At 41.3% G+C, this 16,027-nt stretch overlaps 1 protein-coding gene across 15 annotated transcripts in view; it reads left to right on the top strand.

The window, feature by feature from the left end:
- HELQ (helicase, POLQ like) overlaps positions 1-16,027 on the top strand; it is a 47,007-nt gene that overhangs the window by 12,144 nt on the left and 18,836 nt on the right. For 14 of the 15 annotated variants that reach the window (XR_006606138.1, XM_045077921.1, XM_045077929.1 and 11 more), the window contains 4 exons: positions 443-588; positions 5,431-5,670; positions 8,663-8,804; positions 9,171-9,275. Coding sequence is in view for 14 of the 15 variants with exons in the window: in XM_045077921.1 (XP_044933856.1) it covers positions 443-588; positions 5,431-5,670; positions 8,663-8,804; positions 9,171-9,275 (633 nt within the window). In the remaining variant the exon portion in view is untranslated. The remainder of the gene's footprint in view (positions 1-442; positions 589-5,430; positions 5,671-8,662; positions 8,805-9,170; positions 9,276-16,027) is intronic. The other variant, XM_045077942.1, reaches the window with a different exon arrangement.

Raw genomic sequence — 16,027 nt, 5'->3', positions numbered from 1 at the left:
GTTCCATGTGTCTGCTTGACAAATACATTTTTTATTTCTGAAAATCTATACTGTAGTATGATTGAACCTATGTTTTTGAAAACTATTAGTAATAGTAAAAGTATATCTTGTTTATGTGGTCCTTTGGCGGTTATTAGGACCAATCTGAGTTTCTCTCTGTGGACTTCTTTGCTTTGCTCTGGTAGAGATGAACATGCAGTGGGGTTATTAATAACATTTGCTATTTTCACTTCTTTAATTTAAAACCAAATACACCTAACAAAACCTTAACAACCTAAAAGCGGGACTTAACATTTTGATGTTTCATCTGGGTTTCATCTTTCTTTTAAATGATCAGATTTATTAAATTAAATGAGAAGTTCAAAATTACAGAGCACTCTGGTAAATGACAGGTTTTCTTGGTTGCTAACTATCTACCTTGTTCCTGCATCTCGTTGTACAGTATTCTGATACTCTGAAAAAGATGGATCCCGATCACTTGGTGGCATTGGTGACAGAAGTCATTCCCAATTATTCCTGCTTAGTTTTTTGTCCCACTAAGAAGAACTGTGAAAACGTAGCAGAAATGATATGCAAATTTTTAAGCAAGTATGTTCATCTTCAAAAAATATTGTTTTATTTTATTGTGGTTTCCATGCTGTGTATTCTGTTTATTCAACAAGCACTTGTTATTTCTTGTAGAATGTTACATTAAGTTGCTGTACTAGATTCTAAGGGCCCTAACCCTGAAGGAAGTGTAACCGTGAAATTCATGTCTGAGAAATAGCCAAAGAAAAATTCCAAGACTCCATGAGAGAGAGTGCTGACCCGTATAATGGCTTCGATCAGTGCTTCTCAATCTTGACTGCAAATGAATCCTCTCAAGGGCTTTTAAAAAATCGAGGGCCCAGGTTACATCCCAGACAAATCAGACTCTCTGCGGGCAGACCCAGCTATCATTATTTTATAGAACTTTCCAGGCAGGTTCAGCCTCCAGCCAAGGTCAGGAACTGGCTGTGACAGAGGATCAGTCACTAATCACTGCAGATATGAATCATCGTCTTTTTCAAAGATTTTACTTATTTATTTGAGAGAGACAGAAGCAGAGAAAGAGAGAGAGCAGCAGAGGGGTAGGGCAAAGGGAGAGAGAGAAGCAGACTCTCCGCTGAGCAGGGAACCCGACTAGGTGCTCAATCCCAGGACCTTGAGACTCTGACCTGAGGCAGATGCTTAAGTGACTAAGCCACCCAGGTGCCCCATGAATCATAGTTTAGTTTAACCTTCTCTCTAATTAAGTACTGTTGCTTCTGTTTTCTTAGTAAACGTCACACTTATGTGGACATTTAAATTGATTTTCTTAGGTAATTAAGTAATTTATTAGTTTGTAATTTGATAGTATTTTAATATTGGCTCTGTTATATTCATAGAGATAAGTGTAAAGTGACCTTGAGTGTGAACAGTTGAGTTTTTTTCTGTACCTTTGTGCCATGTGTAGTTTCCTCAGATTTTTCAGACTTCTTTTTGGCCCCTAGCCAGTGCTGTATTACCGTGGACCATTATGACCCTGGATTCTAATTTAGGCAGCTCCCATCTCTCCTTCCAGTCCTGCTGTCATGCATTGGTCTGATAGAGCTAAATTTATTGACCAGCACAAAGATCCAGATGTTTGGGATAGAGTCCAGGAGTTTTCCATTTTGGTAACTAATAGTCTGCCTTTACAATGATGATGTTGATTATAGAAACCTAAGGAAATTAAATTGTCATTGAGGTGTCTTAGTAAGTCATTTTTTTTCATAGACTAAGGGAATTTTGGCACTGGCTAAGTGATGTGGAGATTTAGAGACTAACATTTGACTGGAAGACATGCGATTTATTAGTTATACCCTTGAATTATTTTGATTGTTGATGATAATAGTTTACTTGGCTCATAAATGTTGATATTTAACCTTGAAGCACTTAAACATCTGGTTTTCCAGGACCCTTAGTTAATAAATTGTAATGGATACTTTTTTTTCCTTTTAAGATTGATTTATTTATCAGAGAGTGTGCCCAAGCCGGCGCAGGGGCAGAGGGCAGGAATCTCAAGCAGACTCCCCACTGAGTGCAGCCCCTACACAGGGCTCAGTCACATGACCCTGAATGACCTGAGCCTAAATCAGGAGTCAGATGCTCTACAGACTGCGCCACCCAGGCACCCCAATACTTGATACTTTCTACTTTTTAGATTTTATTTATTTATTTGACAGGTCACAAGTAGGGGGAGGCAGGCAGAGAGAGAGGAAGGGAAGCAGGCTCCCTGCTGAGCAGAGAGCCTGATGCGGGGCTCGATTCCAGAACCCTGAGATCATGACCTGAGACAGAGGCTTAACCCACAGAGCAACCCAGGCGCCCCCTGAGCTGACACTTTTTTTTTTTAAAGATTTATTTATTTATTTATGTATTTATTTGACAGAGACAGAGGTAACAAGTAGGCAGAGAGGCAGGCAGAGAGAGAGGAGGAAACAGGCTCCCCACTGAGCAGAGAGCCGGATGTGGGGCTCGATCCCAGGACGACCTGAGCTGAAAGCAGAGGCTTTCTTTTTTTTTTTTTTTTTTTAAAGATTTTATTTATTTATTTGACAGAGAGAAATTACAAGTACACTGAGAGGCAGGCAGAGAGAAAGAGAGAGAAGGAAGCAGGCTCCCTGCTGAGCAGAGAGCCCGATTCGGGACTCGATCCCAGGACCCCGAGATCATGACCTGCGCCGAAGGCAGCGGCTTAACCCACTGAGCCACCCAGGCGCCCCCTGACACTTTTTTTTTAAAGATTTTACTTATTTGAGAGAGAGCAGAGCACAAGAAAAAGCACAAGCAGGGAGAGGCAGAGGGAGAGGGAGAAGCAGGCTCCCTGTTGAGCAGAGAGCCCGATTTGGGGCTCAAACCCAGGACCCTGGGATCAGGACCTGAGCCGAAGGCAGATGCTTCACAACTGAGCCACCGAGACACCCCTGGTCAGGCACTTCTCCCAGACATTTTTAGTGGGCGGAGGTGCCGCATAATAGTTAAAGACAAAATACCGCATGTGTTCACGCGGACACGTCCCACTCAGATCATCGCACGTCCTTTCTGTTTGGATTTTCCTCATGAGTGTCTCGGTTCCCAGGGGCGGTAGCATCACTGTGTGATTGCAGGAGAGAGTTTATATTTCTTTTCTTTCTTTTTTTTTTTTAAGATCTTTTATGTAATTATTTGACAGAGATCACAAGTAGGCAGAGAGGCAGGCAGAGAGTGAGAGAGGGGGAAGCAGGCTCCCCGCTGAGCAGAGAGCCCGATGCGGGGCTCGATCCCAGGACCCTGAGATCATGACCTGAGCCAAAGACAGAGACTTAACCCACTGAGCCACCCAGGTGTCCCTACTTGATACTTTCTTAAAGAAGTAGGATTTAACACTTTCTGAAGGAAAATTTCCTCTAAAATCTATTTTGTATATTACTTGCTGTTTTCATAAGCTGAATATTCCAAGTATAGTTTAGCACCCTTTTTTATGGCTATTGATTAAGAAATGGTGAATCATGTTTTACTCATACAATTTAATACTATTCTGTAATTCACATGTAGCTGAAGTAAAATCCTGAGCTAAATGGCTTCTGACCCAAGCCATGTCTGTAAAGCATGATTTCTTGAGTGTCCTGGGATGTCCACTGTATCCTGTAGACATCGTGGGATGTCCTCCTTATCGTGAATGGCATGCGAAGCTGTTGCAGTAAAGCCGCCTGAGCAGTAGAACAGGTGCTATGTCTGTTTAAGTGCAAAGACTAAAACAGATTTTTCCCTAGTGATTATCTCAATCGCAAGGAAAATTATCATCTTTTTTATAGCTGTCACTACCATTGACTTCTAAGTCAAGAATGACTTTTAGGGGCACCTGGGTGGCTCAGTGGGTTAAAGCCTCTGCCTTGGGCTCAGGTCATGATCCAGGCCAGGGTCCTGGGATCGAGCCACACATTGGGCTCTCTGCTCGGCGGGGAGCCTGCTTCCTCCTCTCTCTGCCTCTCTGCCTGCTTGTGATCTCTGAGAAATAAATAAATAAAATCTTTAAAAAAAAAAAAATGACTTTTAAACATCATTTGCCAACAACTGCCAAAGCTCTAGTCATACCAGTTTCCCTAACAATCTCCCCCAGAATGATAGCACTGTGCTCTCTCCGTGTAGGTTCAGGCTGGCGTCCAGCTCACTTGTGCACCCGTACTGCTTTACTCCTCATTCCCTCGCAGCTCACCCGGACGACTCTCTTTGTCCGCGCTCTGAGCTTCTCGTGTCTGTGCCTTTGATCATGCTTTCCTTCCTTCCAGGAAAGGGTGCTCCCCTGCCTCTTCACTGGCACTGACACTCCCTGGTCGAGAGCCAGCTCAGACCTCTGCTTCTGCCGTGACCCCTTTGCCGTGTAACCATAGCTTACCCGGTCAGCCATCAGTAGTGTCTCCCTTCTCTAACATTATGTGGTGATTATCCACATTTCACCCCACGTAAGACGTAATTTCTTGAGAGGAGTTCGTCGTGTCCGTCCCGTCCCTTGCATGACCCCGAACACTGACTGGGAAGTGGTCACAGAGTTTGCTGCTCTCTCCTCAGCTGTCACTTGTCATTCTCGTGCCCACGACTCCTGGCCACGCTCTTCCCAGTTCTTCTTGGTTCTTGTGTTCCTTGCACCCTGTTTCTCGGCTTCTTGTGACGTCCCTGGCCTCCCGTTGGGAACATCAGAGTAAGAGAGCCAGGGCTCTCCCTTATTTCCACTAAGCACCCTGAAACACTGCGTGTGGCGTAGACTGGTTTTTGGCGGCTGCCATTCGAAGTGCGTGAGTTACTCGTCACGCTTACTCTTTCAGTGCTTCCTCTCTTTTCTGAAGGGACTTTAGTGCTCGTAAATGCAAAGACTGTGGGACCTCACTGACGGTTCTAAAATATAGTGTTTAGTCCGTGTCTCACATTCTTACATGTGATTCGATTGTAAGTAGGTTTCCATCTTGAGAGAAGAACATTTATGACTTGGAATTTTTTAAAAATTCTATAAAAATCACCCATAGAAATGTATATTCTAGTGAAAAAAATGATGGTGACATCCACAGGAGGTGTCTAACCCCAGCACCCGCGGATTCATAGGCAGCATAAGAATGAGCATCAGGAAGTCCATGAACTCATAAGCAAAGTGTCATGTTTATATTGTGTTCTTTTTCCTTCCTTAGCTTTGATCAGATTTTCATAGGGTTCTGTGATCCACAAAAAGGTTGAAAGAGTGCCCAATAGTTAGTGAAATCAGAATCAAATTCTAAGAACATTTTGTATACTGAGATTCATGAAAGTTATATATTTTTTAATAAAGAATGTTTACATGTATCTACTAAAATTAAAGCAGTAGGCAGTTTGTCCCTGTAAGATCGAGGGTTTATATTTCTAATAGATCTCTTTCCCTAGGGAGTATCTGAAACACAGGGAGAAAGAAAAACATGAGCTGATTAAGAACTTGAAGAGTATCAGCGGTGGCAACGTGTGCCCCATCTTAAAGCGCACCGTCCCCTTTGGCGTTGCTTACCACCACAGCGGTTTAACGAGCGACGAAAGGAGGCTCTTGGAGGAGGCATATTCCACGGGAGCTCTGTGCCTCTTCACCTGCACGTCCACCCTGGCAGCAGGTGTGAATCTACCAGCTCGAAGGTAAGGTAGCCATTGGCCAGGCTCAAAACTTTTTAATTCTTAGCTAGGTAAGAGTGTGTATTTTTTTTTTCTTTTTAAGATTTTAATTATTTATTTGACCGAGAGATCATAAGTAGGCAGAGAAGGAGGCAGAGGCAGAGGGTGGGGGGAAGCAGGCTCCCCACTGAGCAGAGACCCCGATACAGGACTCAGTCCCAGGACCCTGAGATCGTGACCTGAGCCAGAGGCAGAGGCTTTAACCCACTGAGCCCCACAGGCGCCCTTTGCCAGGAGTTTTTGTTGTTTTATTCCTTCTCAGGAGTGGATGAGAATTTATCAGACATTTGCTGAATTGATTGTTTGTTTTGTTTCCTTCAGTTTACTTATTTATGTTTTAAGATGTATTCATTTATTTTAGAGTCGGGGGAGGGGGAGGGAGAGTCTCAAGCAGACTCTTCACTCAGCACTGAGCCCAGTGCAGAACTCCGTCTCCTGACCTTGAGATCAGGACCTGAGCCAAGACCGAGAGTTCGCGAGTCCGAGAGTCCGCTGCCCGACCAACTGCCCTGCCCACCTGCTCCGCATTTGTGCCCTTTAATACGTTACTGAAAAGTGACCGGCAGAGTTTCTGGTATTAGAATTACTTCTTTGGTGTTCTCCCTATCTGGCTCGACGTTAGGGTTTATTGCTAGTTGCAAACAGCAAGCTCTACCATTTTTTATGATCTGAGTTTATTTAACACAGGTATTTCCTTGAAAGCTTAGAGAACTCATCCATAAAGACTTCTGGTCTAGTATCTTTTCCAGAGTAGAGCTTTGACCATCTTTTCAGTTATTACCCAAGTTGTGGGCTTGTATAGCTGATATCTGTTCTTTATAATTTTTATTTAAAAATTTGACTTTAGGGCGCCTGGTTGGCTCAGTGGGTTAAGCCGCTGCCTTCGGCTCAGGTCATGATCTCAGGGTCCTGGGATCGAGTCCCGCATTGGGCTCTCTGCTCAGCAGGGAGCCTGCTTCCTCCTCTCTCTCTGCCTGCCTCTCTGCCTACTTGTAATCTCTCCCTGTCAAATAAATAATAAAATAAAATCTTTAAAAAATAAAAAAATAAAAAAATAAAAATTTGACTTTAAAATTTGTGACATTTTTTTCAAAAGCTTGGGTGATTTTTAAAAATCATCCACATTAGGGCGCCTGGGTGGCTCAGAGGGTTATGCCTCTGCCTTCGGCTCAGGTCATGATCTCAGGGTCCTGGGATTGAGCCCCACATCGGGCTCTCTGCTCAGCAGGGAGCCTGCTTCCTCCTCTCTCTCTGCCTGCCTCTCTGCTTGCTTGTGATCTCTGTCTGTCAAATAAATAAATAAAATCTTTAAAAAAAAAATCATCCACATTAAAAAACATGTATTTTCTGTTGGATACACAGTTTGTACATCTCCATGAGATCAGTTATTTATTGTGTTATCAGCTCCCTTGATTTTCTTACTATCTGTGATTCTTCGATCTGTCCATTTCAGGGAGTTGTGTTAGTCTCCCATTGTTATTTTGGAGTCGTCTTTCTCCTTTTTGCATTTCTAGAAGTTTTTGCTTTGTATTTCAAAACTGTTTAGGTATACAAAGGTTCATTTCAACTATCTTACTGCTGAATCATACTTTTTATCAATATAATTGGTCCTTGTTTTTCTCACTGAGTGTTTTCACTTTGAACACTAGGATTACGTTTTCCCTGCAAAGTAGATCTTTCTTCACTCTTTTATTTCCATCAGTCACGGTTTAAATTTTCCATTTTTCAGACAACTGGAGAATAAAAAAGGAAGTTAAATATCTTATTTCTCTTATCCCAGTTGTTACTCTTAATTGTAACAGCTGTAATCAGACATGCTTTTCTGCCATTTTAGAATTAATCAATGATTGTTTCCCCTCCTGAACATAACAGTAGTCTTACTCCTTGTGTGTTCTCCTGTAGTGCCTCATGTATGTTGCAGCTATCTGGAATTTTAGTACCAGATTTTTAATTGCATTTCTTCTTACAGTCTGTAATTATTTAAACCTTCCTGTAAATTATACTTGTTTTTTTGCTTACTGCTGCCTCTTATATCCCACGTCTTCCTTCTATGACTTACTTTTTATTTTGCCATCCTTGAATAATTTTTTTTAAGATTTTATTTATTTTTTGATAGAGCATGAGTGGGGTTGGGGCAGAAGGAGAAGAACAAGCAGACTCCATGTCGAGCGCAGCACCCAGTGCAGGGCTCAATCCCATGACCCTGAGAGCGTGACCTGAACCGAAGTCAGACACTTAACTGACTGATCCACCTGGCACCCCCCAGTTTAAGGTTCTTTCTGTTCCCTGTTTCTGTCAGGTATTTATTCTGTGTATTCTGGCTCTACTTTGTGCCCTTAGTTTTCATCAGGTGTTTGTAACCTTGGCTGTCTACTGAGGCTCATAAAAGAGTAGGTTGATTAGGTGACATAGGTCTCTCACTTCTGAACAGGAAAGCTGGCTACAGGCTTCCAACTACATTGGCAGAATTGAAATTACCATATTTGTAGGTCAAAAACAGTCGAAACCTGCAATGTTATATAGTTGACAGTAACATAAATTAATTAAAATATGCATATGTTGGTGATGCATGATTCTATTTTTTATTTATGGGGTGTAGAATCAGTCTTTGGAGGCTGTTGCTCTATAGACAAGCCAGCATGTTCAAAGCATGGTCCTGGTAGTTACTAGTTTTGTGTGTTGAGGTGAACCACTTAGTTTGTCTGTGCTTCACTTAGCCCCTTCGTAAAAATTAAAGTGAAATAATAAAGAACGTTGTAACCAAGAATTTTGTAAGAATTACTGATAATGTACATGAAGAATCTAGGACATCACTGGTTCTTGTTAAATAGCACTGACTTATTTTGAGTTAACATGTCATTAAATTTAATATCACTGTATAATGAAATTAAGAATGAAAAAATAGGCAGTATTATAGAAGGAGTATCACTTTTAATTAATATTATCAATTCCATAGAGTTATTTTAAGAGCTCCCTATGTTGCAAAGGAGTTTTTAAAGAGGAGTCAGTATAAGCAGATGATTGGCAGAGCTGGCCGTGCCGGAATAGACTCTGTCGGGGAGAGTGTCCTTATACTGCAGGAAAAAGACAAGCAGCAGGTAATCGTCTGACTGTCGGTTTGTTGTTTCATCTTTTTCTTTTTGGTCTTTGGTCTAGCCCTTTTATGATATCATCTTTTAAAAATTAATTATTAATATTTCTTTCAATAATGTTTCTTTCTCCTCTACGATTAGGAATGACAAAGAATAGTTGAATACTTTTGTAGTTCAGGCAAGCAGTGAAAAGTATTTTCTTTATTTATCGTTCTTCCATTTTCATGAGAACACCTGCTAAATTCTTATTTGTTTCTCTATGTCCTTAACACCCCCTGTTTCCACAAGATCTATGCAAAATATAAAATTTTATATGGAACACTTAATTTTCTTATAACAACACAAAACATAATATTGCTTTAACTTTTGTAGGTATCAGAGTTAATAAGCAGACCATTGGAAAATTGTTATAGCCATCTTGTTCAAGAATTCACCAAGGGAATCCAAACTTTGTTTCTCTCTTTGATTGGTTTGAAGGTATTTTTCATTATTTTTAAATCTTATTCCATTATCTGAGATAATAGAGATTTAAAAGTTATGAGAACTATAAGTTTGAAAAAAATGCTAACTTCTAATCTAATGTGGAAAAGAAAAATCTGACATAAATCTGAATCTAGATTTATATGTCCATTTTAATGCTTTGAGTTTTATGAAATATGAAAAATGAGCAAATCATAACTGCACATTATTACAAGTGAGACACTTTTTTGTATACTCTGGGGGATGTAAGAAGCTATAAAGACATAGGTCCTGATGTGGGATTATCCATCATCTCTATCCTGGTTAAGAATAAGATTCACCGGTAGTCTGTGATCATTCTAGGATATTGTAAACATTTGTGAGATTCGTATAGCCTTTATCAGGCAGAAAATTTAAAAAGAAAAAGACACAGCAGGAAAACACTCTTTTTCTTAGAAATTCACTCTCTCTTTTAGGGTTACTCTTGAGTTAAACTTCTTTTTTATGGTTATACTTTTTTTTTTAAGATTTTTTTTATTTGAGAGAAAGAGAGAGAATGAGCTGGGGGAGGGGCAAGTGGAGACAAAATTTCAAGCAGACTCCCCACTGAGCCTGGAGCCCAATGCGGAGCTTGTCAGGGCTCGATCCCATGGTCTTGAGATCATGACCTGCGAAGAAATCAAGAGACAGATGCCTGGAGTGCCTGGGTGGCTCGGTCCTTCAAGCATCTGCCTTGGGCTCGGGACATAATCTCAGGGTTCTGGGATTGAGCCCTGCCTCGGGCTCCCTGCTCAGTGGGGAGTATGCTTCTCCATCTCCCTCTGCCTCTCCATCCTGGCTTGTGCTCTCTCTCTCTCTCTCTCTCTCTCGCTCACTCACTCTCTAATAAATCTATTTTTTTTAAATAAAGATTTTATTTATTTATCTGACAGAGAGAGATCACAAGTAGGCAGAGAGGCAGGCAGAGATAGAGGGGAAAGCAGGCTCCCTGCTGAGCAGAGAGCCCGATGTGGGGCTCGATCCCAGGACCCTGAGATCATGACCTGAGCTGAAGGCAGAGGCTTTAACCCACTGAGCCACCCAGGTGCCCCTCTCTCAAATCTTTAAAAAAAGAAAAATCACTAACCAGCTGAGCCATCCGGCACCTCTGTGGTTATTCTTAAGTTAAGTAAATTTTACTTTTGTGCGAGGTCATTTGGCCGTAAAGTGGCAAAGCCAGGGTTTGAATTTGTTGTTCCACAATAAAACCAATGCTCTTGGGGCACCTGGGTGGCTCAGTGGATTAAACCCCTGGTCCTGGGATCAAGCCCCGCATCAGGCTTGCTGCTCAACAGGGAACCTGTTTCTCCCTCCCCCTCTGCCTGCCTCTGCCTGCTTGTGATTTCTGTCTGTCAAATAAATAAATAAAAATATTTAAAACAAACAAAGAAACCAGTGCTCTTAACTTATCATGCAGTCTGCCTTCATTAACCCAAACAGTTTAGGTGAAAATAAAAGAAGAGATTAATAAACAAAAATACCATAAGTTTTGATTACCTTGTAGATGTATAGTGGTAACATTCCCTGGCAGTTTAGAATGTGAAAGGTCATAAGGAAGAAAAGGAATCAGTGCTGGACGGTGAAAGAGATAGAAGTTGTAGATCTGCAGGAGTAAGCCGCTCAGAGTACTTCACGTAGAAATGACGGTGAGAAAGCTTCAGGCGATGTGAGGTGACAGTCAGCAGAATAGATTGTGTAGCTCTAGACGAGGGCTGCAGATCCTGAAGAGTTGAAAACTGGGTGGGGAAAGGGAGGCCGGAAGTGTGCTGTAAATTGGGGGAACTGGGAAAGCGTGCTTAAATTGCAAACTAGAGAGCTGTGACACTGTCGCTTGTCGGTGGAGAATCGTGACATGTGGTGGTTGAGAGCAAGTGCTCTGATATCACACATGGCTGTGTCCCAGTCCCAACTCTGTCTCTTACTGCTCTGCTTAAGTTATTAGCTCTCTCTTAGACCTCACTCAGTTGCCTTATCTGTAAAATGTCTGGGATAATAGTGTAGAGAAGTATTGAAAGACTAGTTGAGAAGCAGTTGCAGTAATCCACATGTAATGTAATGAGACCTGCAAGAGGAGGGTTGCCGAGGAATTGGTAAGGGAGGGAGAGCTCGTGAAGATTGGCAAGTCTTACCACATTTATGTCTTCAATAAGGTAACGGACTCCGAGTCGGTGAGTAGTGTAGCATCATTCAGTGAGTTACGATTTGGATTGGACTATCATTTAGGTTCCTGCCTTGCTGGCCTGTACTCTGTCCAGTACACTATTGTCTGTGTAGATTATTCCTCAAATGCCCATGAAATATCTCACTATTGTATACCGTATTCTGAGACCATAGACAAATATCAATACATTTAAAAGGATTGAAATAAAATATAGCACAGTATCTAATGGAAGCAATTACAGTATACCAGCAGTAATAGAAGGGTATCAGGGAATTACTCAAATATTTGGAAATTAAGTAAGTATACTTTGACCGAAATCACAAGGGATATTAGAAAATATTTCTAATGGAAAGAAAATGAAAAAAGATGTATCAGAATTACTGGCATGAACCCAAAGAAGTGCTTAAAAGGACATTTATGGCTTTAAAATCCTTGTTAGAATACAAGAAAGATCCAGATTCACTGCTCTAAGTTTTACTTTAGGAACCTGGGTGGGGTGTGGGGGACTCAAAGTAGAATAAAAGAGATAATACAAATAAAAACAAATGAAATAAAAAGTAAATAAAAAAATAATGAAACTATAAGCTAGTTCTTTGAAAAGATCAGTAAGATTATTGACTGATTTCATCAGAGGGAAAAGAGAGAACACTTCAGTTACCAATATTAGGATCATTCCTAATAGGGTCATCACTGAGATCCTGGAGATATTAAAGCTATAGTAAGGAATAATCCTTGAATAACTATAGTCTTGAATGCAAAAAAAATGAATTCAACTACAAATATTCTTGGAAAACACAATTTCCAAAATTGACTGAAGAAGTAAAAAGTCTAGTCCTAGATCTATTAAAGAAATTGAATTTATAACTTAAAACTTGGCACAAAGAAAACTCCAGACCTGACTTCACTGGTGAATTCTATCAAACATTTAAGGAAGAAATAACACCAATCATACACATATTCTTCCAGAAAGCAGAGGAAGAAGGGATACTGCTCATCTCATGAAACCAGCATTATTCTGATACCAAAATCGGACAAAGATGTTACAAGAAGAAAAAACTACAGGCCATTATCTCGTAAACATAGATAAAATCCTATCCAAGTATTAGTAATCCAGCAACATAATCAGAGTTTATTCCAGTAATGCAAAATTAATTTAACATTCAAAAGTCAGTGTTACTATTCATTTGACAGAGTTCAACACCCATTCATGATTAAAAACTCAGCAAACTAGGAGGAGAAGAGGTCAAGGAAGTTTATTTAAAAAAAAAAAAAAAAAACCAGAAACAAAAACAAAACTGGGGCACCTGGGTGGCTCAGTGGGTTAAGCCTCCGCCTTTGGCTCAGGTCATGATCTCAGGGTCCTGGGTTCGAGCCTTGCATCGGGCTCTCTGCTCAGCGGGGAGCCTGCTTCCCTTTCTGTCTCTGCCTCTCTGCCTGCTTGTGATCTCTGTCTGTCAAATAAATAAATAAAATCTTTAAGAACAACAACAACCACTACAGGTACCATCACACTTAATGGTGAAAGATTCATTTTTCCATCTAAGATCAGGAAGAGCAAGGAGATCTGTTCTCACCCTTCTTTTCAGCGTATATTGGAATCCTGGCCGGTACAAGACAGGAATGAGGGCGTATAGATTAGAAAGGAAGAAGTAAAACTGTCTTATTTGCGATACTAGTTTCAAGAAAAAAATCCAAAGGAATGTAGGGGGAAAAACTAGAGTGTAATCAGCACTGTCATGGGATACAGGGTCAGTGTATGGAACTCAATTATATTTGTATACTCACTACAAATAATTGGAAAAACAACTCCATTCACAATAGCATCAAAAAACATACAATACTTAAGGACAACTTTAACTAATATGTGTCAGATCTGTACACTGAAAACTAGAACTTGAGAGAAATTGAACGAGACCTACGTAGATGGAGAGAGGTACCGTGTTCAAGAATTAGAACATCAGTTTTGATCAGATGTTACTTCCCAACTTGGTCTGTAAATTTAATGCAATACCAGCCAAAATCTCAGTAGGTTTGTTTGTAGAAATTGAAGTCTGATAGAATTTATTTGGAAATGCAAAGGAGTAGATTAACCAAAATTCATTTTGTGAAAAAATGACAAATTTAGAGTGTTCACACTATTTCAAGAAGTAACTATAAAGCTTGAGTAATCAAGACAGTGCGGTATTGGCACAAGGATTATATAGCCCAATAATAGATCAGTAAGTCCAGAATTAGGCCCATGTATGTGATCAGTTAAAAAAATGATAATCTCTACACTCAACGTGGGGCTCGAACTCAGGACACCAAAATAAGGAGTTGCGTGTCCACCAACTGAGCCAGCCAGGCATCCCTGTGTATCATCAGGTTTTAGCAAAGGGTGTCAGAATATTTAAAGGGACAAAGGATAGTGTTTCTCAATAAATGGGGCTGGAGCAACTAGATATCTCTATAGAACAATAACAAAAAACTAACCTGTACTCTTACCTCACACTAATTTTGTCAAAAATAATTAATTCAAAGTGGACCATAGACCTAAACTTAAAGGGAAGAACATATAAGGAAGGATTTTTTGTTACCTTGGATGATTTCTTATGTGGAAAGCAAAAAACAAAAACCATGAAGGGAAAAATCTATCAAATAGACTTCATCATAATTTTAAAAATTATCTTCAAAAGACAATTTTAAAAATTATCTTCAAAAGACAGCTAAAATGAGAAGGCACAGGACATATAATACATACATCTGACAAATGTGTATATGAGATAGGACTCATGGAATTGGGAGGGAGTTGGGACTCACTCAAGATGGGACCACTCAGGTAACTACTGGGAGGGTGGACTTGGCCACAGGGGTAGGGTTCATAGGCCTGGCAGTCCAAGAGCTATGGGGCACAACAGTTGCATTTAAATTCTGTTTTAACAGTTGAAGTACAGCAAGAAGTCTAGGCAGGAGATTAGCAGGTGGGCAGCTGTTGTTCCAAGCCTACCACAGGAGGCAGAACTCAAGAAACTGGACCCATCCATGAAGAGGTCAGGCCACCAGGGTTCCTCTTACACCTTGGGGTAAAGGCTCACAACGGGGCTGTAGTCATGGAAGAAGGCTGGAACTCTAAACACAGTAGAAAGTAGGAAGACCGTTAGAGTTGGAATTAAAGCAGCAGTCAAGTCCTCTGGACAGAAACACGCAGGTTGAAGAGGGGAGAAGCAAGAAGGGCAAGGTCTGCGACTTGGGCAGTGAGGTTGGGGGCAGGAGGATACAGAGGAGCACCCCTGGAGGGACTAAGTCCTTGCTTTGGTCGAGGAGAAGGAAACTAGGAATTAATGAGAGCATTTAACAAGTTGGGCCTTGTTAAAGGACTTGTTAAATAACTTGTTGTAAATGCCTTGTTAAATACCTGGGGAGCCTCCAGTTATTTATTTATCACAACCATGTTTCACACACTCTGTTAGACACTATGTGTTTTATCTCTGATCCTTGCATACCTTCGAATTAAGTAATGAAATTCCCCTTTTACAAAAAAAGAATCTGAGGCAAAGAGAGGCAGGTTCTGTAGGCTGCTTGTAGCTTTATCCCCGCACCTGGACACTGGGGTCCGTGCTCCTAGTGTCTCTCTCCTGTCCGGGCCAGTGTGGTTGTCCCCTCACTGGTCTGACTGCCTTGCGTCCATTCCGCCATGCCTTCCCACATCCCCTCCAAATGATCATTCACACAGACTGGTCTTGTCAAAACGTAAACTCAGATTGTGCTACCCATCTCTGCTTAAAATTTGTCCCATTGGTTTCCCATTGTTTTTAGGATTTAGGAAGCCCAAGTTCCTTGTCACGGTCTACCATGGTAGATTTGGCCTCTGCCTGTCTGCCTTGCCCTCCCCCAGCCCCCTTGCAATCTGCACCCCAGACACACTGGCCTCCTGGGTCCTTCCGTACCAGTGCTCACTGAGCCTGGACTCGCCCATCTTCCCCACTCTGTCTCTCGTCTGACCCTCACGCACTCAACCTGGAGGCTTCACTTAACCATCCCTCCTCAGGGAAGCCCCCCTGTGCCTCTGTGTCCAGTCAGTTTACTGTATGCTTGATCGAACCACATTGCTTTAGTAGAACCTATCAGTTTGTACTTCTTTGCTGGTTAGTGCAGCGATCCCTGTTGGAATGTAAGCCCTGGGCCAACAGACTCCACATTTATCTTTACTTGTCCCTGACTCCCAGTGCCCAGCACAGTTCCTGGCATGGGGTTGGTGCTCTGTTAGTACTTGAACGAATGAATGGATTGACTTTGGAGAGGCGTGGGTGAACCTGAAGGTTGGGGCAGCAGTAGAGAATCTAGCTTTGAGAAGCTGTGGAGGCCAGAGACAGAGGCTAGACCAGTGGGTGTCAATCACAATGCTGTAAAATCTTCATAGAGGGATAGAAAGATAACATGATGGTAGCTGGAAGTATCCCCAGTGTTTACGGACATCAACCAGGTAGAAAACAGTTCAGCGACTAAATTCATTGATAATCTACACACTGAGAATCAGTCTTGAATATCTTAAAACTGAAGTTTTGTCCTAATTGAATATTATACTTAGAAT

This window comes from Mustela putorius, unplaced genomic scaffold, assembly GCF_011764305.1.
Source record: "Mustela putorius furo isolate JIRA1106 unplaced genomic scaffold, ASM1176430v1.1 tig00000040_pilon_pilon_pilon, whole genome shotgun sequence".
Lineage (NCBI taxonomy): Eukaryota > Metazoa > Chordata > Mammalia > Carnivora > Mustelidae > Mustela > Mustela putorius.
This window is presented reverse-complemented; position numbering and strand designations above follow the sequence as displayed.